We start from the raw sequence: 26,845 nt of genomic DNA, 5'->3' as shown, positions 1-26,845 counted from the left end.
TTTAATTGACAGGGAATGGGGTGGGAATGTAGCAGGCCTTATCCCTGTCTCTGAAGACAGATCCTTCAAGAAATTCTCTTTCTGTCCCACTGCTTTAACCAATAGAGGGGATGTCCTTGGAAGGGCATGCAGATGCAGAGGGGAACAGTTTAATAATCCAGACTTCATTATGTGTGGCTTTGGGATATAATGCATATTTGGCAGTGGATTTGTTTCACATCAGACTTCCTTCCTATTCTTCTTTGCTTGTTCTAATATCACAGTGAATTCACATCCTCTGAAAGCTGGGGGTTAGCAGAAGGGAAGAAGATTAGGAGAATAATAAGGGTCAGTTAGTATTTTTCTTACTACAAAACTAATATGTTTTTTTCCCAAGAAAACTTGGAAAACTCAAAAAATTAATAATCTCGCTTTTCAGAGGTATCCATGGTTAACATTTGGTGTGTGTTTGTTCTACCACAGAAGGGGTGCTCTGTAATAAGTGACTCCACTCCTTAGTCCCTGTCCCCCTTTGGTAAATTATTCTGTTCTTCTCAGGTGTTTCCTGAACGTCTGTTTTGCTTACACATCCCGTCATGAGATCAGCAATGCTGTGAGAGAGATGGCCTGGGGAGTGGAGCAAGGCCTGCTGGATCCCAGGTATCGCAGTTGTTCAGCATGATAGGGAAAACAGGCATACACCGAACCATAAAATCCCTCCTAAGTCATGTACTTGAGCCAGAAGTCAAATCGGGAATGTATGTGGAAAGATTTGAGAGGGGTGGTCCCCTGCACTTAGAGCTTTGGAATGACTTATTGTAGCCTGCTTCAGAATTTCTGTGTTCACCACAAACCAAGAAGCTCCAGAAAAAATGGCATGGCTTGTAGCAACACTGTGGCATTCAATAAAACATGATGCCCTGCTGGCCCTTTGGCAGAGTTTTTCTAAGAATGATTTTTCAGGAATGCAGCTTGTTGGGGGTATTGGCCTTTAGGCCTTTCAGGTTACAGTTTCATGCAAGATCCAGGTATTTTTCAAAAAGAAAGTTGTTCATCATTAGCAACACGGTAGAATTACTAGAGCTGGGAGAGACTTTAGAAGCCATCTGTCTGCTCAGTCCCTCTCCTGTTATTATTAGTGTAACCTTTGGTAATAATATTAGTAAACTAACAACAGCAGTAGTAAAATAATAGTAGCAAAAAACAAGCCAGGCAATGTGTTATGCTGTGTTTATTTGATTAAGTTAATATTCTCATGTTTAAGAGATTTGAGTCTTTTCTCCATTTTATAGATGAGAAAACTGAGCTCACATTGAAATGACTGTCCCAAGGTCATTCAGCTAGTAAGTGCCAGAGCTGGGACTTCTAACAAAAACTGTCTGATTCCAGAGCTTTTGTCCTTACCTTTATTATATATGGGATTGTGGGACCCAGGAGGTTTTCTGACACCCTTCTTGGGTATAATTCGATTTTCCTGGGAAACTAAATTAAAAATGAAGAAGTTTCTCAGTGAGAATGAAATTAACATTATCAACATTATACAAATTAGCATAAATTTATAATGATGCTAAGCATGATAAAGGCATTGATGCATGGTTCAACAAGAATTTATAATAAGAGGAATGGACCTGGTAGGGAAGGCTCCCCAAAGGAAATGATAAATGACATAAGAAGGGGGTGAGAGGATAAGCAGTAACTGGGGAAAGAGGCAGTATTATGAGGAGCTTGTTGGTTGCACAAATACTGTTGGAATAATTCAAGTAGAGAGTACTTGGAAGGGAGCTTGGATTATGGTGGTGATGGTGGAATAGAGCAAACAGACTGCATTAAGAGCTATGAAGCAGATCAAATAGAGAGGACTTGTGCGGTGGTGGTGGGATGAATTGGGAGATTGGGATTGACGTATATACACTAATATGTATAAAATAGATAACTAAGAAGAACCTGCTGTATTAAAAAAATAAAATTAAAAAAAATATATTAGTGAGAGAAAAAAAATCGAGAGGACTTGATGGATTGACTCTGGGACAAGGATGTGTTATGGGTGACTCCAGGGTTTTTGACTTATAAAACAGTGGACAGTGGTGCCCTTCGCTGTGCTGAGAACCCTGAGAGGCTGCAGTTTGAGGAAGAAAGTCAGGAGTTTGGTTTGGGATATATTATAGATGTTGAACACAGATATCAGGTTGACAGTAGAGAGAAGTGGGAACTGGAGATAGCAGTCTGGTAACTGAAGCAAAGAGAGAGCATGAGGAATCTAAGGGAGAGTCTAGAGTGAGAAGAGAGGGCCTAGGATGGAGTTTTGAGAAACTCATAAGTTTTACTGGCTGGGTAGAGGAAAATGAGCCTTAAGGAAAAAAGAGAATCAACAACCAGAAAGGTAGAAACAAAAGGGCTGCCAGTATTACAGAAGCCAAGAAAAGAGGGTGTTTGTTAGCGCAGGTGGTGTGGCGGGTGTGCATTGGTGGGAGCAACAGTGTCAAATGCTGTAGAGAGGTCAATTAATATGTGGATCGAAAATTAGCCATTGGGGGAGAAACATTAAGATACTGGTTAAGTTGGCGGTATGGGGGCTGGGCAGGAAGATGAGATATAAGTAGATGAGGGATATATAAGTAGATGAAAGTTATTGATAATTTTCTGATTCTTGGCTTGGGGAATGATTTCATAGTTCATTTTATTCTTAGTGCTTTACGATTAATCTTTTATATAATTTTTTGTATAAATTAAATAATATATTTAAAAAAATAAGGGACAAATGTTTATGCTAAAAAGAAAAAAAGCTATTTAGCAAGCAGATTTAATATGCATTCGTGCCTGGAACTAGAACTCTGATCTTGCCTCTTAGTGCAGTGTGATTTATACTGATACCACATTGCAGTAGCCACTGACCCCCTGCTTCTTGCCCAGCTAGATTTCTCATATCCGTTTTCTCTGCCCTGCATGGTTTAGTAACTTGCCTGTGTGGGTTAGTCATGCAGACATGGCGTGGACTGGGCGGGTTGCTAGGGTAAGGAGGCTGATGTCTCAACCCATCAGCTCAGGAAGCTTGGTGTTCAACTCAGACTGGGCTGATCAGGGCCTGAGGCAGTGCTTTTTACATTATTCAGCTTTAGACAAATCCATATTTATAACAGAGAGTCAATGAGTTAATTACAGTCAGGCTCTACCCTTCCCATAACTGGAATTTTTCTATTCTCATCACCACCATCCAACTCCTCATTTTCCTTTCTTCCAGGGTAATATATTTTTTTCTACCAGTCATTTTAACAGATTGTTTTTTGAATCTCAAATTATAAAAGAAGGAATTAGATTTAGCATAAATGATAGTTAATAAACTCTCTTGAGCAGGTCTTGACCATCTGTAGGCCTCTGTCTTCCTCTTAAAACAATAGTGTTAATAATAATTGCTGGGCTTCCCTGGTGGTGCAGTGGTTGAGAGTCTGCCTGCTGATGCAGGAGACGCGGGTTTGTGCCCCGGTCCGGGAGGATCCACATGCCGCGGAGCGGCTGGGCCCGTGAGCCATGGCCGCTGAGCCTGCGCATCCGGAGCCTGTGCTCCGCAACGGGAGAGGCCACAGCAGTGAGAGGCCCGAGTACCGCAAAAAAAATAATAAAATAAAAAAAAATAATAATAATAATAATAATTGCTAATGTTTACTAAGCATTTACTCTGTGCCCAGCACTTGCTAAGTATACCATGTACATTATTTCGTTTAATCCTTAGGCCCTTTGAAGTAGATACTGTTTTTATAAATTGAACCTTGCTGTGAGGTTAAATAACTTGTCCAAGTTCACACAGTTGACCAGGATTTCCAACCTGGCTCCAGAGCCTGTGTTCTCTTTCACTATGGCATACTGACTGCCTTATAGGAGGGTCGAAATGAACAAAAACACAGTATAAAAATAAAAATTAATAACTAATAGTTATCAGGGACTTCCGTGACTGTCCAGTGGGTAAGATTTCGCCTTCCAATGCACAGGATGTGGGTTTGATCCCTAGTCACGAGCTAAGATCCCACATGCCCCATGGCCAAAAAACCAAAACATAAAACAGAAGCAATATTATAACAAATTCAATAAAGACTTTAAAAAAAAAAATGGTCCACATCAAAAAAATATACTAAAGGGGCTTCCCTGGTGGCGCAGTGGTTGAGAGTCTGCCTGCTGATGCAGGGGACACGGGTTCGTGCCCCAGTCCGGGAAGATCCCACATGCCGTGCAGCGGCTAGGCCCATGAGCCATGGCTGCTGAGCCTGCACGTCCAGAGCCTGTGCTCCGCAACGGGAGAGGCCACAACAGTGAGAGGCCCGCGTACCGCAAAAAAAAAAAAAATATATATATATATATATATGTGTGTGTGTGTGTGTGTGTGTGTATATATATATATATATATGTACTAAAAATAAATAAACAGTAGTCATCAGATCTTATTATGAGGCAGGCATGAGACTAGTAGGAGTTTATCATGCATATTCTCATCTAATTTTCATATAAGGTAGTGACTATTATTTGTCTTATTTTATAAGACCAGTTAACGAAGGTTTAAAAAGTTTCATTGACGGGCTTCCCTGGTGCTGCAGTGGTTAAGACTCCGCACTTCCACTGCAGGGCTGCGGGTTCGATCTCTGGTTGGGGAATTGAAATCTGCATGTCATTCCGATGCTGTGCGGCGCGGCCAAAAAAAAAAAATGCAGACACATTTGAAATTCAGAGGGGTTATGTGGGGATCCAAAGTCCCACAGCAAGGTAGTGGGTCTGGAAATAACCTTTATTCCTCTTATTTATGTAGTGCTTTATAGTTCCCAAGGTACACTCAAATCTGTTATTTCATTTGATTTGACTCTCACAAAAACCTATAAGTAGATAGGACAAATGTGCCATTTCAAAAATAAGAGAGCTGAGAAATTGTTGATTGCACAGGGTTTCACTTTTTTTTTGGGGGGGGGGGGGCTGCTCCATGTGGCCTATAGGATCTCAATTCCCCGACCAGGGATTGAACCCAGGCCATGGCAGTGAAAGTGCCAAATCCTAACCACTAGACCACCAGGGAACTCCCAGGTTTCACATTCTTAATTAAAGAATTAAGATCATGCTATCAAGACAAGACTCAGGGAAATTATCAGGGAAATCTGAACCAGAGCCCTTCCTATTGCCCAGTCATAAGTGAATATTATTTACCATATGACGGTACAGAAAATAAAGCTCCCTCTGTGGTTTGCAAAAAGATGACTGAGAGATGGAGTAACTTACCCAAAGGCACACAGCTAGTAAGTGTAGATCCTTGTTCTGAACACTCAGCCCAGATCTCTGCTTTTTTTTGACTATGCTCCCAGGAAAATGTTCCCACACAGAAATTTTGTCTTCTAGACCCTTCCTAAGATGCAGCTGTTACCACCTGGAGATTCTGAATCCTGCCTCTGGATACTTGGCAGGATAGATAAACAGTATTCTTGGAACCACCACACACCAGTCTTGCAAATACCCTCTTTCCGTGGACTGGAGAGTTTAACTTAAGATGAGTGCTGCCAGTCCCCATTCTTCCTTCATTCCATCTCCTTTCTGAGTATCTGTCTGCTTGGGAAAGTAGCTCTTATCAAACACAAGAGGGCTCATCATTTTGCTGTTTTTTCAAATCCTAAGTAAAGTGGATGTTTTGCAGTGTTTCACGGTCCATATGACTTAAATTTAAGTTTTTTTGTTTGTTTGTTTGTTTGTTTTGCGGTACGCGGGCCTCTCACTGCTGTGGCCTCTCCCGTTGCGGAGCACAGGCTCCAGACGCGCAGGCTCAGCGGCCATGGCCCACGGGCCCAGCCACTCCGCGGCATGTGGAATCTTCCTGGACCGGGGCACGAACCGGTGTCCCCTGCATCGGCAGGCAGACTCCCAACCACTGCACCACCAGGGAAGCCCAAATTTAAGGTTTTAAAAATGTTCTCTATCATAAATTCAAACAATAACAGAAGTATATAAAGTAAAAGAGATAGTATTTCCTTCTTATCCAACCTTCCAGAGGTAATCACCATTAATAGAATGGTGTATGCCTTTCTAGATTTTGTTCTTTGTTTATATATACATGTATTCGCATGTGTGAGTAAGTGTGTGTGTGTATTTTCCACACTGTATTTTTTCTGAAACGTGCTGTTTTTCATTTAATATTACATCTTAGACATCTTTCCAAGTCCATGCATTTAGATTTACCTCTATTAAAAACAGTTGCACAGGGGGCTTCCCTGGTGGCGCAGTGGTTAGGAATCCGCCTGCCAACACAGGGGACACGGGTTCGAGCCCTGGGCCAGGAAGATCCCACATGCCGTGGAGCAACTAAGCCCGTGTGCCACAACTACTGAGCCTGCACTCTAGAGCCCGCGAGCCACAACTACTGAGCCCATGTGCCACAACTACTGAAGCCCGCGCGCCTACAGCCTGTGCTCTGCAACAAGAGAAGCCACCGAATGAGAGGCCTGTGCAGCGCAACTAGAGAAAAGCCCATGCGCAGCAACGAAGACCCAATGCAGCCAAAAATAAATAAATTTATTTAAAAAAAAAAACAGTTGCATAGTATGTCATCAAATTGCAGAGTCATAGGGTGTATCCATTTTAAAAACAAGTGTTTTAAGTGAAGGACAACACATATTCTGGTGGGTGCATCTGGTTTTAGGCTGCAACTAAATGGCTTTGGGCGAACATTTCATCTTCTCTGAGCCTCAGTTTCCTTATCTATAAAGTGAGGACAGAAGTACCTAATGTAGTTGTGAGGATTGAAACCATTCATTAATTTATCAAGCATTTGCTGAGGGCCTTCTACATACCAGGTAGTATTGGCTAATGTATTTGATGGTATTCTGTAAACTGGGAAGCTTTATGTAAGGAAGTTCACCATGAGAATAATCCAAAAAGAGATGTGGACTTATCTTTGTCTCTTCCCCACTCACCTTAGCGATGTCTCTGAGACTCTGCTGGATAAGTGCCTTTATACCAACCACTCTCCTCATCCTGACATCTTGATACGGACTTCTGGGGAAGTGAGGCTCAGTGACTTCCTCCTCTGGCAGGTAGGTCGTTTCCAACCATTGTTCTGTTTGTGTCGAAACTGAAAACTGTGACTGCACCCACAAAACAGATTGGAGGGTCAGCTAAAATCCAGATAAATGTCTCCAGGCTGTGCCTGGTAACTTTTGCTATCCCTTCCTCATCTGTCCCTGGCTTTGTGAGCCTGTGTAGTTCTTGCTGTCTAAAGTGCCCAGGGGAAGAATCAAGGCTATCCAGCTGTGGTGAAAGCTTTACTTGTACCTCTCTTCAAGGAACTGGACTTCTGCCTTAGGTCCCTGAGCATAAGCTTCTGCCCTGGTAACCTGCCATGTCCCCCAGCACCTCTGGGCTAGAACCTCGCCTTGCATTTACTAATTTCTCGCCTTTAGAATAAAGGGCGGCATCTACACAAGCACAGGCCACAGGAGATATAAACTGTATGCAGACTCTTTCTTCAGGGCCTGCCATTGCCTATCAGCTCAGTTATCCCAGTGTAGGTAGTTCTCTAAAAGCCCATATCCAAATAAGTTTGTCTTTGCTTGAAAATCTCCATCATCTGTTAAGTTGGCCCCTGAGTAGCACTTGGCTGGGGGAAATCTTGTTCAAGGAGAGGCTGAAGGGAGAAACTCAGCTTGGAAGCAATTCACATGGTAAAGTTCTGGAAATTTTAATGGACCATAGTCTTAAGAGTGAACTAACAAGATTTAGCTACTGAAGATACTTTTAGTCTTTGGCTATATTGAAAGCAGTATAATGTGCAGCTTGTGGTTTTATGGCCCATTCTGCTGGTCAGATTATGTCTAGAGAGTTTACTTCTGGGCACTGGGTTTTAAGAGATTGCACTGGTAAACTAGAGGACTTAGCAGAAGAGGCCAGCCTGGATGGCAAGGAGTCTGAAGCTCATGTCCTATAAGGCAGGGGTCCCCAAGCCCTGGGCTGCGGACCACTACCAGCCTGCGGCCTGTTAGGAACTGGGCGCACAGCAGGAGGTGAGCAGCGGGCGAGCAAGCGAAGCTTCATCTGCCACTCCCCATCGCTCGCATTCCTGCCTGAACCATCCATCAATCCCCCCACCCCACCCTGTCCGTGGAAAAATTGTCTTCCATGAAACTGGTCCCTGGCACCAGAAAGGTTGGGGACCGCTGCTATAAGGAATGAGTGAAGAATAATGGTCTGGGAAAGAGAAGAATGGTGATAGTTTATTCTCTTGGGAAAAAAATATTAAGTTCCTCCTTTGTGCTGGAAATATGGCAGTAACCAAGTTAGAAATAATCCCTATTATCATTTATTTATTTACTTACTTATTTATGGCTGCGTTGGGTCTTCGTTGCTGTGCGTGGGCTTTCTCTAGTTGCTGTGAGCGGGGGATACTCTTTGTTGCAGTGCGTGGGCTTCTCATTGTGGTGGCTTCTCTTGTTGCGGAGCACGGGCTCTAGGTGCGTGGGCTTCAGTAGCTGTGGCTCGAAAACTCTAGAGCGCAGGCTCGGTAGTTGTGGCGCACGGGCTTAGTTGCTCCGAAGCATGTGGGATCTTCCCGGACCAGGGCCCGAACCCGTGTCTCCTGCATTGGCAGGTGGATTCTTAACCACTGTGCAGCCAGGGAAGCCCAATCCCTACTATCTTAAAACTTACAGTTTGTTGGAAAAGACAAGTGAACAAGTCATTACAACCTTGGGAACAGATAACAGGCAGTTCTAAGCTAGCCTTCAAATATTTGAAAGACTGTCACTTTGAAGAAGAAATAAAGTTGTTCCAGAGAAACGACCTGAGACCTTGGTAGGTGACATTGGTTTAACTTAATGAGCTATCTGACAGCTAAAGTTATCCCCCTTGAGGCACTGAATTCCTCACCACTAAAGGTGTCAAGCAGTGGCTGTCAAGAATGTTCCAAAAGGGAGTCTTATATCAGTGATTATTGTTAAAAGTTCACCCAGCTCTTTGCTCTGCTTTATGTATGTTATCTTGTTAAATTTTCACAGTACCTTAAAAACTAGTTATTCTTATTACCCAGTTTTACAGTTGAGGACACTGAGGCCCAGAGAAGTTAAGTAACTTGCCTGAGGTCAAGTAGATGGTAAACGGTGGAGCCAGAATTCAAAGCCAGGCAGTCGGGCCCCAGAGCCCATGCTCTTAACCATTGTCCCATACTCTGCTACTTAAAAATAACAATGACAGCTACCATTTGTTCATTGCTAACTTTTATCAGACACTGTGTCTCCCAGATGACCTCTAAGGGCCAAGAGCCAGTAACATAATCTAGATGTTATTTCATAGTCCTAAAATTGGCTTAGAAAAATCCTGGTGGAAATGTTGATCTAGTCTCGCTTTGGTTCTGCCTTGCTACAGGCAGGTGATTTTACTGCCTCAGATGACCCGTCCCCCTATTAGTGAGTGAATCCGGGCTGGCAGCAGCAGCTGCAGCTCAGGATGCCTGTCCAACCTCATCTCTGGGTGTGATCAGCCTGCTCTTTCTTTGGAGCCTGACCAGGGATGTGTTCCAGTAACATGTTATTAAACCATACTCTCTTCCTTCCCCACCTTTCCCAGACCTCCCACTCCTGCTTGGTGTTCCAGCCTGTTCTGTGGCCAGAATACACGTTTTGGAACCTCTGTGAGGCCATCCTGCAGTTCCAGATGAACCATAGCATGCTTCAGGTAAGAGTTCAGGGCTGGCCTGACTGGGTGGAATGGAAGAAGGGGTTAGCATTGATGACCACCCACGGCTATATATGTCAGGCACTTGCTAATAATCATGTTAATGATGAGTAGCTACCACTTACTGAGTATTTACTATGTGTCAGGCACTGTGAACAGTTTATATGCACTATCTCATTCAGTGTTCCCAAGAACCCAATGAGCTAGGTATTATTAGCCCCATTTGTGCAAATGAGTAAATCAAAATTATTTAGCTAAGGACACGTAACCAATAAAAGATGGAACTGGGATTCAAGTTATAAATCTTTAATCTCTTTACTATGGAAACCCAGGAAAGGCTTTTCAGAGAGATTGGCCATTATTCCCTGAAGGAATTGGCCTAATAAAAGATTGTAGAAGTGGAAGTATACAAAATCCAAGACGCTTCCAGAGGGATTAAAAATGAAATAGCACTGTCTTTGTATGAAACTGTGTTCTACCAAGACTTGAAGTTCTGCTTTCAGTTTTGATCACCAGATCTTGAAACAGGTTTCATTAGGAGGCAGAGTCACCTACGTCTGATTAGGACTCTTAATAATAATGGCAGTGTGTGTGGTGGTGGCAGCTAATGTATTGAGGGTCTATTAAGGCACTTTGGTGTTTTCATGTAAGTTTTCTTATTTAACCCTTCCAGCAATCCAGCAGGTTTGGTGTCCTTGTTTTTCAGATATGGCAACAGAGGGGCAGGGAAACTGTCCCAAGGTCACAGAATTTTAAACCCAAACCTGGTGATGCTTCTTGAGTCTGGAGAGATAATGGCCAGGAGGAAATAATGATCTAAGCCAGGGCTTTTCGGTCCCCTTGGCATCGCAGACTCCTTGGAGAAGCTAACGAAAGCCGTAGACCATCTCCCTAGAAAAATTGCAAAGATCACTCTAACACATGGCATTTTGCATAGAATTACATTAATCCCTTTAACACATAAACTACTTCTGGGGGTTCACATAACTCCTGAAATCTTTCCATGAATCCCAAGTCCAGAACTCCTGGAATAAGTCAATCAAATCATGAAGGTTTGGTCATGTGCTTGATCACTTAGTCTCAGAATTTGAAAAAGGAAGTTAAGTTCAAGTAAAAGGAAAAACAGCAAAGTCTCACTTATCCACTGTCAAAGAGGAATGAATATCAGATTTTTCCACATGACCAAGTCTCCCTTTAAGAACTAAAACTTTTTTTAATCCTATTTTGATAGAAAACCTGTTCTGAAGCAGGTCTTGTGCATAATTCATTAACACCTTCTGTATACCAGGCACTTGCTAATAATGATGATGATTAGAATAATCACATTCTAATGATGCTGATAACGATAATATTGTTAGTAACTGCCCTCTTGAAGTACTTCACTGTGCAGGATGGCCTTGAAGGGTGGGACTCTTTCTCTAAGCTAGATTGTCCCAAAATACTTGGCTTTGGGATGTCTTGTATATGGTCAATGGCTAATTTCGACAGCATCCCTTCTTCCCTTCTCTTCCTATCTCCAGTTTTAAATCAGCTACAGGCAAGGAAACCAGGCAGCCAAGCTTGTTAGAGTTGTCTGTAAAGTGAGAGTAAACTGGCCTTGCATGAAGCCCAGAGGATCTTGGTGCACGAGCTTTTGTGTATGGATATTCTTGTCTCTGAGTTGGCTGCTGAGAAGTCTTTTAGTAATTTCAGGTTTCTCAGATACTTTCCCACATGGCTATTGGAGGAATTACCTCAAGTTTCACTCATTTCATAAATGTCTATTACTGAGTACCTGGTCTGAGTCAGGCACTATGTTAGTATTAGGCACAAGAGAGTCAAGCAGTTAGTTGGCCAGACAAGATCCCTACCTACATGGAGCTTGTATTTTTACTTGAGGAGACAGATAATAAGTAAACAAGTTTATACAATAATTTCAGATTGTAATAAGGCAATGAAGAAAATAGGGTGATATGCTAGAAGGTAATGAAGAGAGCAGGAGGTGCTGAATAAAGCAGTCAAGGAAGGCCTCTCTAAGGAGGTCTTTTTTAAGCCATTATATTAGAGATGAGAGATAGCCAGATGGGTAAAAATCCAGGGGGAAAGAATTATTCTCTGCAGAGGGAGCAGCAAGGGCAAGGATACTAAAGTTATAAAGTTTAGGTCTTGGAAGAACAAAGAAAGAGGTCAGCACACATGAGGGAGAAGGATGTGGGATGAGGCTGGGTAGGAGTCAGGCCTCTGATCACTGAGGGCCTTGTAGGCCATGATGACACATCTGAAGACTTTTGATCAGGGGAGTGACAGGATCTGATTTATATTTTGTAAAAATCACGCAGGATTTTCAGAGGGCAGGAGTCAGAGACCAAACTCCTACAGTAGTCCAGGTGGGAGAATGTGCCTCAAGGTGGGGTTGCAGCTGTAGAGAAGGGGAGGGCTGAGTGGACTGAGATGGAGGAAAAACAAAAGTTAAAACAGGAACAAATGAAACTAAGTTGATAATATAACCCCCAGTGAAAGGGATTAATTCCAGTTACCTGAACATAGTTCTCTGACTATATATTTTTGGTGGGATATATTCTAAGGATAATACAAACTGGAAAGCTAACTTAAACATTACTTAGGTTTATTAATGGTAATGTTGATGATGTAGCTCTGAAACTCTTTTATTCATCTTGTAGGATAAAACAAATGAGTAAAATGTTAATGTTATTAGGAACCAAAACATTTAGGTTTTGGCCTGGGCAGCTGGGTAGATGGCTCTGCCGTTTCCTAGGATGGGGTGGAACGTGTTTGAGGACAGCCATTAAGAGTTTCATTTGGTACCTAAGAATCATAATTTCAAACATTTATTGAGTTCTTACGTATCAGGCATCCTTTTACTTATATTCTATGTAGTTCTGTAAGGTAGATACTATTATTAATTGCCCCCATTTTTAGAGTGAGGAAACCAAAGTAATAACAGAGATGCTGACTGCCCTGAACCTTTCTTCAGCAGACCTCATAGAGGTTTTGGCCAGATTTCCTCTACCCAGGAGCCCTCAAACTCTGTTTCTAGAAATCTTAGCACCTCAGCAGAAGCACTAAGCGTACAATCCAGACTGACAACATCCTGGCCAGTTTGGCCTCAGACCAGAGAGCTGATCTTTCTAATATCTCCCTTGTATGTATCCTGTATCATCACCAAACTGGACTCTTCACAGTTCCTTGTTCCCAAACCCTTTGGTATTCTGCCTCCACATCTGTGTTCTTGACCCATCTCCCAAATTCCCATTGTTAAATTCTGAGCTGCTCTGTCTCTAAGCCCAGCCCAGTATGTCCCCATTCCCTGCAGGAAGCCAGGGCAGGGAGTTGGGTTCTTGATCTATAGTAGCTCACTGGGATGAGGGCAGCTGATGGATGCTAATGGAAACAGGGACTCAGCTACAAATTGTTGGAGGCTAGACCTTGGTATCTGAAGGGACCATGGCAGTTTCCAGGTGGTCACCCATCAGTCTTAGAGAATGGGGGCTGGCAAATGGAAGAAATCTCGACTATGACACAGTAGGACAGATAGAAAATTAGGGCAAGGAAGGGGTGGGCAGCAGTACAGAGCCACTGATCCTCAGTTACAGGCTGCATGGATGGTAGGTCCATGGTGGGGATCTTTGACAGAGATGAGGAATAAGTGTTCGGTCCACTTAATCTGTAATGATACAGAGGGGGAATATACATATTTCCACTAAACTTCCTTTGATGCATTTGTCAGAGGTTAAACGCCAGGGTGGAACAATCAACCATTTTATTTCTAGTGCTCTTCAGGTAGTCACTATCTTCTTCTCAAGAGAAGTTAAAAACTTCAGCTATTGTCTCAGACATTCCTGACTTTGAGTCATGGCACAGCCTTCTAGCTGTGTGACTGACTGGGCAATTACTTAACCCTTCAGAGAATCACTTTTCTCCTCTGTAAAATGAGGGGAGTAATGATAATAATAATACCTGCCTCACAGGTTTGTGATAAGTCTTCAGTAAGCTAATACACTAAAAGCGCTGGAACAGAGTTCATTTTCAGAGACTGGTGGCCAATATCGTTCACAATGTATGTCTCTGGGCTCTTCAGACTTCATCTGTCTCCAGAAAAACCACAGACACTTAGCATCCCGCTCATCCCATCGCCAGTACAGTTCCCTTAGCAGGGAGACTCTGGGTGCTCGTCAAAACATCATGTTTCCAGCAAGAGGTACTGTCTCTAACAACCCTCAGAAATGCACCCCCCCCATGCTACTGACCTGGGCATATTGATTGTGGCAAATGGGGACTTTTGGGAAGACTTGTCATTAGCTAATGAATGTTTTGAAACCCAAGACCTGCATCCTCTCCATGCCCCAGTGAGGTCAGAGGACTTGAGGGTTTATATACTGGAGGGGCTATTACATCTTGTTCTCTAATTCTGCTGAGGAGAGAACAAGAGCAGAGAGGCTTAATGCCCAGGAGAGATTTATATTAATAGGTTCGGGCCCCATTTCTCAAAAGGAGCTCCTTGGAGCCCTGACACCAAGACCACATAAGGTCTGCATAAGAAGTGTCTAAGGTAATTATTAACGCCCTCTCCCCTGATAGGTCATTATACAGGGAAAGTAGACAGTATGGTCAGGGAGAGAGAAATTGACTATTAGGACTTCCATTAGCCTAGATTTTCAGAGGCTGAGTACCTGAGAAGAACTTACAACACCTTTGAGATAGGGAGGTAGATCTAGACCATGTGGAGGTTGCACAGAGGTGCCCAGATGCAGGCCACTGGTTCCCCACTCCACCCCTAGAAAGTACAGCTTATCCAGAGGCACGAAACACATTTCCCAAAGATCTTTCAAGAAGTTATCTTAGGGCTTCCCTGGTGGCACAGTGGTTGAGAGTCCTCCTGCCGATGCAGGGGACGCGGGTTCGTGCCCCGGTCCGGGAAGATCCCACATGCCGCGGAGTGGCTGGGTGCGTGAGCCATGGCCACTGAGCCTGTGCGTCCGGAGCGTGTGCTCCGCAACGGGAGAGGCCACAGCAGTGAGAGGCCTGCGTACCGCAAAAAAAAAAAAGTTATCTTAGTGGAGAAACCAAGGGAACTTCAAACCACTGTGTGACCTAGGCCAGGCCCCTCCCCACCTCAGCCTTGGTGTCCTTGTCTGTACAATGAGAAGGCTAGAGCTCATGGTCTTTACGAGCTCCCCTGACTCTGTCATCCTAACATTGAATCGCTGATTCCTGGCAAATTAGGAGCCAGGGTCTGCTTGGCTGCAGCCTCCCTGCTCAGCACTCAGTCTAGGGCTGCCATTTGGAAAAAGCCTGAGCCTCATGGAGCAATTTTAACCAGCTCCGCATTTCCTCCTTCTGTGGCTCGGTGCCCTCCTCCTTCCTGTTCAGCCAGGACTTAGCCTACTTAGCCCTAGCCACAAGCAGTGGTGACAGAAGAAGGGCTAACTGTTAATAGCCAGGCACCAGATTGGGCATTCATTATCTCATTTTTCCTCAAACCACCCAGTGATGTGGACACTATCGTCCCCATTTTGCAGATGAAGAAAGAGGTTTGGAGAGGTGAGGGAGTCCTCTGGACAGAAACTTCTCAAACCCAGTATTCCAGGCAGACTCACACTGGCCTGATCACGCTCTTTGATTTCCTGAGTGATCTATAGTAGCCCATTATTCCCCCGCTGATATTCTCCTCCCCCCATACACTTTACCTTTATCTGAATCTTCCTCGTTGGTTAAAGCTCAGCTCAGATTCTGCCTGACCATGAGATTTCACTGCCCCCTTGACCTTCATCAACCACAGTTTCTTTCCTCTGAACTGCATGGCCCTTTCTCTTACCTCCATGATGATCCTTACCACATTCCACCTTGTATTATGGTATTTGGGTACATCTCTGTGTCCTACTCAGCCTGTAGGCACATGGATCGCGGTGACTATGTCCTGTGCATTTCCATACCCCCAATAAAGTCTTGTATGTAGGACCCAGGGTTCCTCCTGACTAAGGCCAGGAAGAAGCCCTTCTAACAAGATGAAGACCCTTACAGCAACTTTTTAAGCTTGTTTTAGTCTTCATAGCTCCACATGGGAGTTCGTTATCATAGCAGAAGAGTATCCTTGAATGCCTTGGATCATTCAACAGCCTGGAGGGGGGATTTTCCAGATTTTTCATTTGTCATCTTTATTCATGCAGTAAGTCTTTATTGCTGAGAGACCCTAGCAAATCACTTCCCTACTCTGAACCTCCATGTCTGTCTCCAGCATCTCCGTAGCTCTTTTGGGAGGGTCAAGTGAGACAACAGATGAAGTGCTTGTGTACATGTAAGATATTCCTTAAAGGATTAAAACAAAGCAATCCAGGTGTTCACAGGCTGAGTAGGACACAGACAGGTACCCAGATACCACAGTACAAGGTAGAATGTGGTAAGGGTCACAAAGGGTATAGGATACCAAATCGGCAGCAAAATGGGAGTTTCTCACACATGGAATAGGTTTGGCAGGAGGGACTCTGGTGCTAAGGTTCTGCAGCCTGTTAGAGTGGCAGGAGCAGAGCATCAGTGAGGCACAGCAAGGCCTTGGTTCTGCTCCAAAAGGGTTTTCCCCTTCTGTGCCAGGAGCATCCTCCTTGTCCTCCTGGGATCATACAGTCAGTGTACTGAGCATTTCACATGTACAGGGTGCCCCAAGTGCCAGAAAGGAAAAGCCACAGTCTCTGTCCTCTAGGAGTTTATGGTTTGTCTGAAGACACACACAGGGTATGAGAAGTGCTGCCAAGGAGTATAATCACTTACCTGGTGTCAGAACTGGTTCCAGGAGCCTGAGGGCTCCACTGAGCCTTCAAGGGTTCATTTTTCTAACAGAAAATGTGGACTGTGGACACTAATGCCAATTCTAGAGGCAGGATGAAGTAAGTGGCTTAAGAAAGCTGAACCTGCTTCTCATAATGTTCACAGGAGGGCCATTTGCTGCGCGAGTCAGCCTGGTCTCCATATGAGAGGCAGTTCTGGATCCAGACTCTGAAAGATAACTTTAGGCAGTTGGGAGGATGGCACCCTTAGAGTGACCTGGGAAACCAAAGAAATGACCCACTGCATATGCCCCAGGCAGGAATAGAACCTTCCTTGCATCAGAGTGATAACTTGTAAAATTGCTGTTTCTGTTTGAGAGCCTGCTAATATGCTGGAGGGGTTTTGCATACATTATCTCTAATCCTTAAAACCACTCTTCAAGGTAGGCACAACCCCGCTTCACAGATGAAGAAGTGAGGTTAGGAGAGGATTTGCCCAAAGCCACAAAGCTAGGTGGTGGGGGAACCAGAAGTCACACCCACATTTGCCTTGTTCCCTTCCAAGTGCAAACCTGAGAAGAATTTCAAGAAATATAGAAACTCCCACCCAAAACAAACCAAGATGGATCCAGAACTGCCACTGCCCTGCCTATACAACATGGGCACCACCCATTGCACACCTACTCCCAAACCTTTCCAGATCTGCTACAGACTTCCCACTGTTCCACTTAACTTGGCCCGTCCTGTGCCCCACCCTTACCTCCTCCATCCCAATTCCACCCACGCCTAAAAATGATCTCCCCACCCCAATCCCCACTTTTCTCTAGCAGAAGGCCCGAGACATGTATGCAGAGGATCGGAAGAGGCAGCAGCTGGAGAGGGACCAGGCTGCAGTGACAGAACAGCTGCTGCAAGAGGGGCTCCAGGCCAGTGGGGACGCCCAGCTCCGACGGACACGCTTGCACAAACTCTCAGCCAGACGAGAAGAGCGGGTCCAAGGCTTCCTGCAGGCCTTAGAACTCAAGCGGGCTGACTGGCTGGCACGTCTGGGCACTGCATCAGCCTGAGTGAGGCTGGCCTCCTGCCACTTTGCCCTGCCCTCTGCCTCCAGGGCCCCACTCCCCTTTCTTTTCTTGGTGAAAGGTACCTCCCTCCTGATGATGAATTGTGTTTCCTTTGCTTGGCAAGGGAGCCCCAGAGGCCAGGTTTGCTGGCCATAGACATCTTTGGGCTGCCTGGGACAGTGCCCCTGGAGAGGGTTGAGGGTGAGAGTCTCTCACAAGTACACTAAACCCAAACTCTGATCCAGGTCAAACTGTGATCACAAATAGGTTCAGAGAGCAGAGGGCCCCAGCTCTTCCATCTTTGCCACCTCTACCTGTACTCCTAGGTGCACTTTCTTTTTCCACCAGCACATCCTTCAACACAAAGAATTTCGGGGAAGAGTTCTCCCCAAAACCTTAGCCCTTTACCCATCCATCTTAGTCTTCACAAAAGATGTGGACCCACCTTGGATCTGCTGGTAAATAGCTAATAGGCAGCCAGCGTTATTTAGGCAAGGAAGGGGAGGGAGAGACAGACAGAAAAGTTGCCCATCTGCTGCTCCTCCCCCTTGGCTGTCCACCTGGGATTTGCTATTGAATCTCTACCCCCTCCCACCACACAGTGCTGACTGCTCACTGAAAGCAGCGCCCCCAATGGTGCGCGGAAGCCAGGCGGGTGATTACAATCCAATTACCTATTGTCGACTCAGCCCACACAAGCTTTTCTCCTCTTGCAGGGCATGGGGCCAGGCTCCACTCCCCAGTGAGACCGGTCCCCTCCATGGCTACAGAGTAACAGAAGACCTATAGGCCCTGGTGAATCTAATCCAGCACAGGCCACCTTCCCTGGATCACATCAGGACCAAGAGCACAGAAACAAGCACTTCTCCCAACTGACTGCCTCCTGCCCTCAGCATCTCGGACTCTGCTTCCCACCTCAACAGCCTTTGAGGCTTTTCTCAGCTTTTGACCTGTCCCCCTAAGTAGACCGTGAGATGATTTATTCCCAGCATGGCAGAGTCTCAGCTTGTGAGGGCCAAGGTTGCCCAGCAGGGAGAAGAGGGCCAAGTCAAGGGCCGTGTCCTTTTCCTTACCTCTCCCTGCCAGGCCTCGCTGCAGAGCTGCTGAGAGGATTAGTGCCTTTGAAGAGCTGTCTGAGCAGCTCTGTGCTTCAGGTGCCCCAGAGCAGCAAGCACCAGCGGGTAATACCAACCAAAGGCTACTCTGTTTAGTCTTCCCGTTTTACTTTCTGCAAACTGTTTCCCAGCACCTCCCTCTAGGGGAGAGGTAGGATCTTGCAAGCAGTGCTAAGAGCATATTCTTTAAAACCTGTAACTTCCCTATACTCCAGTCTCCTCCCCTTTCTGTGCCTGGATACCTGGCACAAGAGACCCTTTGGGCATCTTCCCTGCTCCCAGAATCAAACATAAATGCCCGGCACTGCGATTGAGAAGCCAATCAATGCACCCTTTGGCAAGTCCCCCTCACACACCTGGCACTACCCACTACCAATCCCTGGCACGGGGTTCCCAGAGAGCAGGTGCTGTACATTTTCCAGCTTTACAAGGGGGCTGTTGACAGCCTTAATTAGGGAGGCATGAATTATGCGGCTATAATGCAGAGCCCTACAATTAAGGCGGGAATGAGGGGCTGGAGGCAGCAAATGGAATCTGCCCTGTGAGCATGGTTGTTGAGTCCTATCTCCTTTCTGGGTCTGACTTTCCCTACTATGATTGGGGTACAGCAGAGGTGATTAATGGGGCTGGTATCTTTGGCCTGAGGTCCTGTATTCTGGGAAAGGTACACAGTGGGGAGGGGTGAGGAGTGGCTGCCTCTAAGGGGTGGAAAGGAGAAGAGGCGGAGGGATCGCTGCTGCTCAGGAACAGGGGCTGCAAATAGTTGATATGAACTCACAGTGATTGCTTTCTACCGGTGTGATTTGTACAAACCAGCTCAACCCTTGCCTCAAGAAATTAGGTGAGACCTATTTAAATGTCTTCCCACCTGTGAGCCACCCCCCCCCCCCAGTTGAGGATATTTATCGTGTTGCGTTCTCTCGGGTGTCAAATAGAATTTTTAAAATTCTTAGATGTAAAACTTGTTTGCGAACAGTGCAACAGAAAATCATGTTTTGCTGCAGCAATTGTCTACCTTCCTCAGGTGCACTTGGCTACCTCCAGGATCCCTAGCTTTGGGGACGGGGTGGGGGAGCCACTGGAAGAGCCCTTTTTCCATCGCAACCCCTGTACCTCTACTTGTTTCCTAATGCCCGGACGCTTTCCTCCACCCTCCTTTTCCCTCGCGCAAGTGAAAGGAAGCCAGCCAGCCTGCCAGTGTGGAAGGAGGGATTTCGCCAGCTGCGTCTGCAGCGCCCAGGGTTAGAGGCTGCATCGGGTGGGGGCAGCTGAGCTTCATGTCTCCGTAGCGGGTAAAGATTAGAGGGAGGGGAGTGCTAGTAGGCCTTCTTGGCGGCCACTCTCCGTCATTCGGTGGCGGGGTTCTGAGGTCCAGGAATACAAGGACCTAGGAGAGCCATCCACCCGACAGGCTTTGGGGGGGCTTCGTTGGTGTTTGGGGAGGCGGCTGAGCAACGGGTGCTGAAAGGACAGCTCCTACCTGCCCCACTGCACCCGAAAGGCACCTCTGCGTGTAAAGTCTCCCCCTGGAACCCCCACCCCACCTCGAGTGGACCGCCTTCCAGGTGAGGTGCCCGAGAGGCGTCCTCCGAGTGGCAGCCTGGAAGGATGCACGTCCGGCTGCGCCGAGCTGGCTTCCCCGCTCTTTCCCCACTTCAGCGTCAGCCTTGGCCCTGGGAACTGCAGCCTGTGCCTCCAAGCCGCGCGCTTCCTCCCGCCTCCGGCGGAGAAGGGCAGTGCGGCCAGGCCTAGCAAACCCTTCTTCTGGGGCCCCCAGCGGGAACAGGAAGGAAAGCGGCTGAGATGCGCCCTAAGTGTCGCATGGCTTGGAGAAGTGGGTAGCTCGGTTGCATAAGGTGGAAGGAACTTGGTAGTTTGGAAAAGCCAGCTCTTGGCGGGAGCCGAAACCCAGAGCCCGCCGAGTCGCACCACCCTCCCTCATTTATTGCCCTCGACGCGCGCCTCCCCCACTGCGCCCCCACCCCCTAGGCGCGCCGCCGTCTCGCGCGCCCTCCCCCCCATACCCCCCTCCTCACTCCCTCCAGAGGAGGTGAGTTTAAACCCCGCCCACGTGACCCCAGCTGGGCCAATGAACGGCGGCGGGAGGTGAAATCCGGTTCTAACCGGTCCGGGGCTCCCAGCGCTATAAAAACTTTATAAACCCCCCGGAGCCCGAGCAGTGTGAAGAAGAGGCGAGAGCGACCCTTGGACTGGCCAAAGCCGCGAGCCACTGCATCCCTGTGTCCAGCGCATACGTCCCGCCGCCGTCGCCACCATGCCCAAGAGAAAGGTACGTGGCGCGAGGGCCCCAGGCGCTGGGCCGCCGCCGCCGCCACCACCACCACCAATGCAGCAGCCGCCGCCGCTTCCCCGGCTTTGGGAAGCGCGAATCAGCGGCGAGCTGGAGCAGACTCAGCCCCCCGGCGCGGTAGCTCGAGGCGGTGTCAGGCGGCCCCGGGCTAACCCTGCGCGGCTTGGCTGCCCGCGGGCGCCAGAGGCCATATTGGAGGAGCGGCGGCCGCGGCGGGAGGAGCCATGTTGGCGGCTGTTTATCCCGCTCCCCTTGGACTCGACGTGCCCGCCCCGCGCCCCCTCCCCCCATCGCTAGCCCCCCCCCCCCTTCCCCGCGGGCGGGCAATTCAAACCCGAAAGGGCGGGAAGGCGGCATTCGGGGTTGGCGGGCGGGGGAACGCGCTGCCGCCAAAAAACCGCCGCCGTGAGGGGGCGGGGCCTTCTTTCCTGGGGGCGGGACTTCGCAGTGTGGCCCCACCTCCACCGCGCGCCGCCCACGGCCCCCGCGCACGAGACTCGCCCCGGTGCGCGCCGCTGCCGCCCACGAGTTCCCCCGGCTGCGTGCTCCTCCCGTCTCCCGCCCTCGACGGCTGCCATGGCAACGGCGCTCGGGCCCCGCCTCCGGAGGGGTTTGTTTGCTCCTAGTACAGCTGTTGCTTCTGCCTGGCGCGGCGGCGCGGGCTGCGCTTCGCGCGCCTCGCTCCAGCTTTGCGCGCGCTTCGCGGGGCCCCGCCGTCCCTGCGCGTTATGAGCCAGACCGGGTGTGAGGCTGACACATAACAGCGTTCCTAGCGCTTTCTGAGCATTTTGGGGATTTGCATAGGAGCTGGGGATGCTACAAACTGAGGATTTGTATGTCTTAGGAAAGTTGTGTGCAAGATTCCCTTCGATTTTTTTTCTCCCACCTTTAGGACTTCGTTAAGTTTACTGAATCATTAAGAACTTCTTCAGAAACTGCAGCTTTCTTAGCTTTTGCTTGTTTTTTATAGGCTGAAGGGGATGCTAAAGGAGATAAAACCAAGGTGAAGGATGAAGTAAGTCTTATTCTCACTGCTTTTGGAGTCTAACAAAGCCTTGGGCTCCTTTAGTGGTAATTAACCATATTCATAGTCCTGAATTTGCCTCAGTAAGCTCTCTTTACTTCCTGTAGTCTAGAACAGTTCAGGTGCAAAACTTTTTTGTATTTAAGTGGTTCAACTGTCCTATTTGTAATTTTCTTTATTTTTTTTAAATAGCCACAGAGAAGATCTGCAAGGTTATCTGCTGTAAGTGTGTCTGCTTTTAAATTTTCATATTATTCCCTGAAACTAAAAAGCATTGAAAAACGGTTCCCTTTGCTTCCCATGAATTACGGTCAGTGGCTGGTATTGAATGACTTACTCTGCTATGGACTCTTGCCCATTTGGAATTTGCTCGTTCTGAAATTGTGATGGCTGTAGCCAAAGTGGGACACTTCCGAGTGTTACTTGAGTGGGTTTCTGAAGATATGAAGTTCTAATGGAAAGCCCGCCACAAACTTTACAAAGTAGGAGAAACTTCTATGCCAGTGGTGCTGTGGTTTGGTTGTGGGTTGTTTTCTTTGGTCCATTGTACTAATGTTCTCTGCTTTCCTTTTCTCCCCCAAATAAAAGAAACCTGTTCCTCCAAAGCCAGAGCCCAAGCCTAAAAAGGCCCCTGCAAAGGTGAGTAGGACGGTGAGACAAACATGCATCTAGGATTTACATAAAAGCCTGAACAGTTTCCCATGTTGCTGACAGGGAGACCTGCTATATAACAACTTCATCTGTTGACACAGAGTTGAGATTTGACAGAGTTAATAGGACTGGTCCTTAACCAAGAACTCTGTCTTCAATTTACAGGAAACTGTACACTTGGGTATTAAACAAGTGCAAGTGTTTAAGCTGTCTTATTCTATTATTTACATTCAGATAAAGAATTCCGTGTATTGAAGACCACAGTTTGGCCTTGTTTTTATGAATGGGGGAGGGTATGTAGTTTATTTGTGTATCTTATATTTGATCAACAACCCTACTTTGTGCAGAGCTTTGTAGACTTGTATCGCGGTGATATGAAATGAGGAGAAACAGCTTTTTTCCCCCCATCCCCCCATTTTAGAAGGGAGAGAAGGTACCCAAAGGGAAAAAGGGGAAAGCTGATGCTGGCAAGGATGGGAATAATCCTGCAGAAAATGGAGATGCCAAAACAGACCAGGTACAACTATTTTCACTTTATGTTAAGTCTGCCCATTCAGTCAGTTAATGATCCCAAAAGCTTTTATGGCCTTTTTCTTACATCTGTATCACTCCAAGTGCACCTTTTAGTCTGGAGTTTGCTTGTGTTTTTTTTCTGTGAGTTTAATCTGGATTCTTGAAGGCTCTGCCGTCCAATAAAGAGAGCTGTGGTATGAGCCTTGTCCTGTCGTTAGGTGTCGCGCTCATGCTACACCATGGTTTTCAAGTTGGGAATAACCTCAGATCTTGTAATACTGGTGTGCCCCCTTCCCCAATTTTACAGTAAGGTCCAGAGGGGAAGTGACTTAGCAAAGTTACCTGCCAAGTCATTTTCAAAAGAAGTACTGAGTCTCAGTGTCAAATTACCTAAAACCTGAACTTTGGCCTGGGAGCGTAATGCTATAAATGAAATATAAATGAAGATAGTTTCCACATCTATATATTGTATTCATCTGTCTGTTTTTCTTTTAGGCACAGAAAGCTGAAGGTGCTGGAGATGCCAAGTGAAGTGTGCATTTTTGATAACTGTGTACTTCTGGTGACTGTACAGTTTGAAATACTATTTTTTATCAAGTTTTATAAAAATGCAGAATTTTGTTTTACTTTTTTTTTTTTAAGCTATGTTGTTAGCATACAGAACACTTCATTGTTGTTTTTTGGGGGAAGAGCACATGTCACTAATAGATTGTCTCTGAAGCTGGATTGACATGGGAGAAAAACACCTTTCCCGTCTGGTTTTGAGAGACTTCCTCTTGGTTCCCAGGAAGGAGGGGGTTCCTTGATACTGACACACAGTAGCCACCTTGGCACAAATGCCTTGTGGTGTGGAAACTACAGTTAGTTTTTATGTTCTCTTCTCCCTCTCCACCTTCAGCATAGACTTGACTCCCTTAAACCCAGAGACCTGTTGGAACCTGACCCCCAAAAATTGGTTACCAGTATGTCAGGCAATCTGGACTTTGCATTGTCACCATTGAGATGGCGTCCCTCAAAAGAGCAGCGGTTCCTTTTTTAGATTGTGGATCTTCAGATTGATACTTTTGCCATTTTCATTTCCTGAAAGTCAGGGTCGGCTTGTGAAAAGTTGTTAAACAACATACTAAATGTGAAATGTCAACCCTCACTCTAAACTTTCCCTGTTCAGAGCATCACATGAAGACTTCATGGGGTTTTATAGTGGCTTTCTGATTTTGGTAGTCCATTGCAAAAGGGAGTTTGAAAGTTGTATACTGTTAACGATTGTCTGCCCATGTCCTGCCTGAAATACCATGATTGTTTATGAAAAGTATCTTTAATAAAGCTGGATACAGTTTGACTTGGAATGCTGCCTCTAATCTTTTCCCAGGAGTGGGGGAGCCTGGTTTCTCCAAGTCTCTTGGGACAGGATGCATTCTGGTGTGAGGTGTAGAGGTTCCATGTACAGTCAGTCTTTATGGTCCATCTGTAGAACACAGTGCTACGTGGACTTGGGAAAGATCCCAGGAGTAGACAGGTGGTGAGAGGCTGGGAGCAGAGAAGTGGTTTCTGTACTTGGTTATGTAGCACTACCTGAAGTGTATTTTTAAATGCAGGTATTTGGTAGATCTGAGGTTTGGGCCTGGCAGCTGATGGTACAAGAGCCTTTCCACTTCATTCACATTTAAGATCTCTGTAAAATTAGCACGTTAATAGATAACGGCTGTATAGTCCTTGTGTGAGAAGAAAATGCCTGTGTGTCTACACGGTTGGCCATAAGATGTGTAAGGCAGATGGCGCCCTGCTGTTGAGCAGACCTGCAAATCTTCTGTGAATTGGTTAAATTCTTGTCCTTGTTGGTAAACTGCTCTAGCTCCGAAAGCAAAGACATTAATGGGGACTTTGCTGATTGCCTTATTCTGGAGACCCTTCAGAGAACCCCTTTCCTCTAGGGAAATAGCAAGAAGTTATGTTAGGAAATAGAACTTGTAATAAATTGATGCTTGCAATTTGAATTTGCTTTCATGGGTCACCTGTTGTTTGAGAGGAATAAAGTAAATTGGAGGCTATTTAAAAAAAAAAAATCTTACATTGCTTTGTTTATCCCTTTAGTCAAAACGGTAGAGCTTTCATATCAGTTAAGCTCTTCATTGATAAGTTTTCTGTGTATTATCTCCAATCTTCAGTTTTGAGATAGTTGTGTAATGCAAGTGTTTAACACCCTTTTTACCGATGAGGAAACGGCTCACATGAAGAGACTTGTTCAAGGTTATGTGTACGTCTAAAGAGAAGCAGTTATGAGTACATCTAATGAGTAGCAGAGTCCTGGTTCAAACCGCCAACTTTAATCAAAAATAATTTCTGAGTTCGACTTTTAAGGGGCACCTTTTGGATAAAGTAACGTTTGCCCACTTGGGCAATTTCCAGGCATTTGCTTCCATTATTGCTGAAATAGTTCTAGGATGTAGGTTGTTAATTTTTATTCGGGGATGGTGTCATCTTCCGGAGTGGAGCCTGATACAGCTGTTAGGAGTGGGGGTATGGCAACTTGTTACTTGCACAGAAGTTGCAGGATTTGAGGAAAGCCACAGTTGGGGTTATCTCATTAGTATTTGTTAAGAGTTCAGGTTGTCGAGACGTGTTGAGCCATGGACCATGCTAGAAGTTCGGCCAGATGCTCTCCTTTAATCTTAGGGTCAATCCTGTGTAGGTATTACCCCCATTTGATAGCTAAGAAACACATTCAGATATGAAGTGACTGGCTTGGGTTATACTCAGTAGTAACCATTTTTTTGTGTTACCTAGAAATTAGGATGAGAAGAGTGAACTTGAACTTTTTTTTCCTTCCCAGAAAATATTTGCCGATTTGACTGGCTGTGGACCATGAGAGTGCCTGGGCTTAAAAATCAAGAAACCAAATGTGAAAACCTGGTGAGGACATTTACGACAGCCATAATAGTTTGATCAGTGGCAGTCCTGACCTGAACTAAAAATAATCAGAATATAAAAATGGATTCCCTTCCCCTTAGTCCTGTCTCCAAGCCCATTTGGGAAGAGTTACTGGCGACTCTGCTTTGGCTCTTTAAATTAAAAAAAAATCAAACGGCTAAAACAGGAGGATTTATTCCCTCAGAGAAGTACTGAGGTAGAGTGGTTCTAAGGACCCGGGTGGTTATTTCCAACTTTGCTGCTCTGCCGCTCTCAGAATGTTGTCCACCCACCTCAGCCTCCAAGTCAGCTGCTCCAGACCTCAACTTGACACCAGTGTCCAGAGGCAGAAGATTGTTTCTTTTTTTCTCCTTAAGAAGAGTGAATTATGCAGGACTTCCCTGGTGATTCCTGGCCGGGGAACTGAGATCCCGCATGCTGCTTGGTGTGGTAAAAAAAAGAATAATGAATTATTTCCCAGAAGTGCCTTAGTAGCTTGTGTCTAATTGGGCAGAAGTAGGTCACCTGCCCAGTCTTAAACCAATCGTGGCAAGAGGGATGAAACCACAGAATCTGTTTCGGATTCAGCCAGAATTATTGAAATTGAATTGGGAAGGGATAGATGATGACAGAAGAAGGGTTGAGTGGACAATCACTGCTGCACTCGGTTCCCGTGATGTCTCCAAGCCTCACCTTGCGTGGCTTGAGTGCAGTATTTGACACTGCTGAGCACAAGCCTCCCACCTTTATTTTAAGTTGAGAAATAATTCAGACACCATGAAATTCACCACGTCAAAGCCTGTAGTTCAGTGGTTTTTAGAATACTCACAAGT

The 26,845-nt window shown here is 46.1% G+C and overlaps 2 protein-coding genes across 9 annotated transcripts in view; both read left to right on the top strand.

Moving 5' to 3' along the window:
• Window positions 1–19,584, top strand: part of DHDDS (dehydrodolichyl diphosphate synthase subunit) — a 28,663-nt gene extending 9,079 nt beyond the window's left edge. For 4 of the 8 annotated variants that reach the window (XM_027109594.1, XM_027109593.1, XM_027109595.1 and 1 more), the window contains 4 exons: window positions 538–639; window positions 6,920–7,034; window positions 9,559–9,666; window positions 17,255–19,584. In XM_027109594.1, the coding sequence (XP_026965395.1) occupies window positions 538–639; window positions 6,920–7,034; window positions 9,559–9,666; window positions 17,255–17,494 (565 nt within the window). In that variant the 3' untranslated portion in view covers window positions 17,495–19,584. The remainder of the gene's footprint in view (window positions 1–537; window positions 640–6,919; window positions 7,035–9,558; window positions 9,667–17,254) is intronic. The other 4 variants (XM_027109596.1, XM_027109592.1, XR_003433373.1 and 1 more) reach the window with 3 other exon arrangements.
• Window positions 19,585–20,720: 1,136 nt separating this feature from the next.
• On the top strand, window positions 20,721–24,451 carry HMGN2 (high mobility group nucleosomal binding domain 2). The gene is made up of 6 exons (XM_027109598.1): window positions 20,721–20,896; window positions 21,888–21,932; window positions 22,134–22,163; window positions 22,530–22,580; window positions 23,014–23,109; window positions 23,601–24,451. Exons 1-6 carry the CDS (start codon window positions 20,882–20,884, stop codon window positions 23,634–23,636), a joined length of 273 nt encoding a protein of 90 aa, XP_026965399.1. The 5' UTR covers window positions 20,721–20,881; the 3' UTR covers window positions 23,637–24,451.
• Window positions 24,452–26,845: the final 2,394 nt, after the last annotated feature.

This window comes from Aethalodelphis obliquidens, unplaced genomic scaffold (assembly GCF_003676395.1).
Source record: "Aethalodelphis obliquidens isolate GAN/ISIS:26980383/991018 unplaced genomic scaffold, ASM367639v1 scaffold9, whole genome shotgun sequence".
Taxonomy (NCBI): domain Eukaryota; kingdom Metazoa; phylum Chordata; class Mammalia; order Artiodactyla; family Delphinidae; genus Aethalodelphis; species Aethalodelphis obliquidens.
Note: the sequence above shows the minus strand (reverse complement) of the source record. Positions and strands in the feature narration are given on the sequence as shown.

Bases quoted from the DNA above. Each gene is read 5' to 3' on its own strand.
- HMGN2 (XM_027109598.1), top strand. The intron at 21,933-22,133 runs GTAAGTCTTATT...TTTTTTAAATAG, and splicing joins AAACCAAGGTGAAGGATGAA to CCACAGAGAAGATCTGCAAG. The intron at 23,110-23,600 runs GTACAACTATTT...TTTTTCTTTTAG, and splicing joins GAGATGCCAAAACAGACCAG to GCACAGAAAGCTGAAGGTGC.